Source organism: Rhagoletis zephyria, unplaced genomic scaffold (genome assembly GCF_001687245.7).
Source record: "Rhagoletis zephyria isolate East Lansing unplaced genomic scaffold, Rhagoletis_zephyria_1.1 Rzeph_scaffold_07559, whole genome shotgun sequence".
NCBI lineage: Eukaryota > Metazoa > Arthropoda > Insecta > Diptera > Tephritidae > Rhagoletis > Rhagoletis zephyria.
Window position 1 is genome coordinate 24,166 of NW_016164642.1, and position 3,810 is coordinate 27,975.

Consider the following 3,810-nt stretch of genomic DNA (forward strand, 5'->3'; position numbering starts at 1 on the left):
ACCATTTTTGAATTCATGAAATGAAGAATTCATGAATTCTGTCGCATAATAATAGTAGTAGACTGCTTGGCTGCTGCTGCTCAAGCCGGTGGCCCACTTGAATGTCCACCAAAATTACCTACGAACGTCACCGTGTGCTATGTGGTGGTACTTTGTCTGGCATTATTTGCTATACTTTTTTACTGTTACATTACATTGCCTTGTAGTGGCGCTCTGTTAGCGTATTCCTTTTATTGAGACATTCATTGCTCAAGCTTTCGCTTACGACAAATGAACATATGCTGACGCTACGGTTTGCTAAAGGAATTTCTTGGTGAAAGAACGTGTCACTAAAGACCCACTTCATGATTAATGGAAATGAAGTAACAAAATTCGTTTATTGATTAATTTACACTGCCTTTTCACATGCTATTCTCGTGTTCAATTTTATTTATTCAGCAAGGTAATTTTTACAATTGGCGGCCGCCATAACCGAGTACTAAGAGGTACACGCCACTCAAATAACGGTAGGCCCAGGAAACTAGCTGTTTAAACGGGGCAAGTGAGGAAGTGGTGTTATGTAGGGTGCCTTTACAAGCCGAGGCGATCATGTTACCCAACACAGCGGATTCATCTCTGGCTAAGTAGGAATTTAGACTGCTATTCCGGAGTGACTAAACTCCCGCAGCACAATTTTCAAGTGGCAGGCCAATTGCCTTGACCCTGGCTTCGAGGTTTGGTCTCAAAACTTAAAACATTTTTTTTTTTTTTTATGGCGCTTGATTGTAGTTGGCTTAACAAGTGAAAGTAGTGGAAATAAGCAACAAGAATTAATAAGGCGAACTTAGCACAGTGCGTAGGCAACTTGGCTGAGTCAGTGGGATCGTCGGTTCGAATCCTACTGAAAGAAGTCTGATGAGGAAATGTGGTAATTTCCGAAATAGCTATCACTTCTACCATTTTTTCAAATTATTGTTGCTTTTCCACAATAAGTTTTCATTAAAAAACGGCCTCGAGCTGAATAAAAATTGTTAAAACATTTTTTTTTTTATTGTCAATGTCAATTTGTTCTTCCCCGTAGTGCTCTAATGAAATGAATGCCATTGCAAACATATGGCACTAAAGTAAGTTCAATAAGAGTCGAAGAATAAGGCCAATAAGACTCACAGAACAGCATAAAATAAGGGTCCAAAATGAGCCATAACATCATCAAAGTTTAAAGATAGAGCCATAGAATTTTCAACGGGCAGAATAGCCAAGTTACGTAGCCTGTCTTGGCCCCACAGAGTTTCTCAAATCGGTTTTTATTAATTTTAGTTTCGAAAATAATCGTTCAGCGCTGGCTAGGAATTGGAACAAATACAGTACATACTTCAGGATAGCAGGACGACATAAAATAAAGTATAGGGGTATTCTCTGAGTCTTGCAAAGCCCTTGCAAGGTGCACGGATTGCACGGTTTGCAAAGCTGTCCCATACGAAAACCGGTTTTTTTCGTGCAATCCGTGCAATCTGTGCACCGTGCAAGGGCTTTGCAAGACTCAGAGAATACCCCTAATATGTATGTATGTATATGGACATTTGCAACGGTCGCGAACCGTACGTTCGCACGCTTTTGAAGTTTAAAAAACAAGGAAACCATACATTTTTTTTAATTTGCGTTTATGTTTCGATAGACTTTTGCTAGGTATATCTTTGGTGCAAATAGAAAAATACGAGAAACTCGGGAATGGAATAGAATATTCCAAGCGATTGTTTTATATTAAAGTGGAATAAAGTACCTTCCTCCTAACTAATTGCCCGTTGAAATATCTCTATTATTTTTTTATTCATGGTCGCGAACGTACTGGTCGCGAACTTACGATTTTTCCGTAATTTTTTATACTTTAAGAAATTTGGTCCCATGTTTGTAACTACCAAAAGAAGAAGATATATCCCCACATAAACGTTTGCCAAAATGATGAGAACGTCGAGCTGAGGNCAAATACAGTACATACTTCAGGATAGCAGGACGACATAAAATAAAGTATATGTATGTATGTATATGGACATTTGCAACGGTCGCGAACCGTACGTTCGCACACTTTTGAAGTTTAAAAAACAAGGAAACCATAATTTTTTTTTAATTTGCGTTTATGTTTCGATAGTACTGGTCGCGAACTTACGATTTTTCCGTAATTTTTTATACTTTAAGAAATTTGGTCCCATGTTTGCAACTACCAAAAGAAGAAGATATATCCCCACATATATCGAGCTGAGTCGATTTAGCGAAGTCCATCTGTCTTTCTGTTTGAACGCAATTAAGTCCCTCAGCTTTCGAGATATCATTTGTCCGAACCGTAAAATTCGGACCACTATAACTTATAGTTCCCATACAACTGATTGTTCATTTTAGTTCTCGGTCCTGGTTGACCATTAGAGTTTAATACTAAATTTACAAAAACAACATATGGACAAAATAATAGATGCACCATACAATTAAAGTTGAAAATCATGTTGAACCTATTCTACCGAGTGACAGTGTACGTACCTATATGTAAAACCGAAAATTACNGTTGACCATTAGAGTTTAATACTAAATTTACAAAAACAACATATGGACAATATAATAGATGCACCATACAATTAAAGTTGAAAATCATGTTGAACCTATTCTGCCGAGTGACAGTGTACGTACCTATATGTAAAACCGAAAATTACATACATAGGGCTGGTTTCTCCAACTCAACTTAACTTAGTTAAGCCAATTTTCTTGACTAAGTCAAGAATAAGCTGTGTAAAACGTAGGCTAACTTTTGACTTAAGTCCAAAAAGTGGCTAAACTAAGTTAAGTTGAGTTGGAGAAACCAGCCCATAATGCTTATCCTAATGAAGAGATCAACCAAAAAAAATTTAGCTTACCTATTGTCATCAAGTAATGCTTTCGCCAGTGACAATCGTAGTCGTACAACCTTCATGCTCTGCATCGGGAAGAGTTTACACATGGGTGTAAGAAATTTCGGTTGCCAACAAAAGTGTGGAAACTCTTTGCACACACTCCACAAACGTTCATTATGCTCAAATAAATACGAATGCTGTTTGCCGTAATCAAGATATTCCTGCATATCTGTATAATTGCAGTAGAGCAACTGTCGTAACATACGCAACGCTTCGATTCCTTCTGACGTATCGCGCACTTGATTAATTCCAAACGATAGTAACGGCTCGTAATGGTAATAGTTCCCTGGCATGGCATTTAATATGTCGCCCAAGAATGTAGAGCCCGAACGCCAAGTTGTTATGATGACGCTACGTACTGGCGTACCATTTGTCTCAGGTGTCATGTCGGATAACTTTTCTGCATCCACACCGAAACGTCCCTGTGGATACTCGAAGTTTTCCATTTCAGTAAGAATCTTCGTTCGTTGCGCCGCCAGGACATCCGCTATTGTAGCAGTCATATTATATGCCACGCTCGCAGTGCCCACATGATGCCGATCGACATAACCTGTTTGCACGCCTGATATGTCACCAACGCCAACGGCCATGCCGTTAGATATGGTCATAGAGGCAGGTCGATGTTGGGTTGTCGCTATCAGCAGCAATATGCAGAGACTGCTAACGCCACAAATACCTATAAGATTGGCACGGCGTGACATTTTTCGCCGCTTTGTTGTTAGGCTGAATCGTTGTTGAGCGCGTGTCCTGCTGGCGCTATCCACGGAAGCTCCGGTGAGTAACGAAACTGTAGTTGAATCCTTTGATTTGGACATTGACTTTCTAAAAACTACGCTCCACTCTAGAGCTAAGTAATTGATGTAAGTTAACGTAAGGTGCGGATAGCGATTGTTCT

General features: G+C 39.4%; 1 protein-coding gene across 1 annotated transcript in view; it reads right to left on the minus strand.

Annotated features, from left to right (window-relative positions):
• Positions 1-3,804, minus strand: part of LOC108374294 (carbohydrate sulfotransferase 4) — a gene marked incomplete at its 3' end in the record, with an annotated part of 27,965 nt that extends 24,161 nt beyond the window's left edge. The window contains exon 1 of the mRNA XM_017630271.1: positions 2,880-3,804. Coding sequence (XP_017485760.1) covers positions 2,880-3,730 — 851 coding nt within the window. The remainder of the gene's footprint in view (positions 1-2,879) is intronic.
• Between the last annotated feature and the right edge of the window lie 6 nt (positions 3,805-3,810).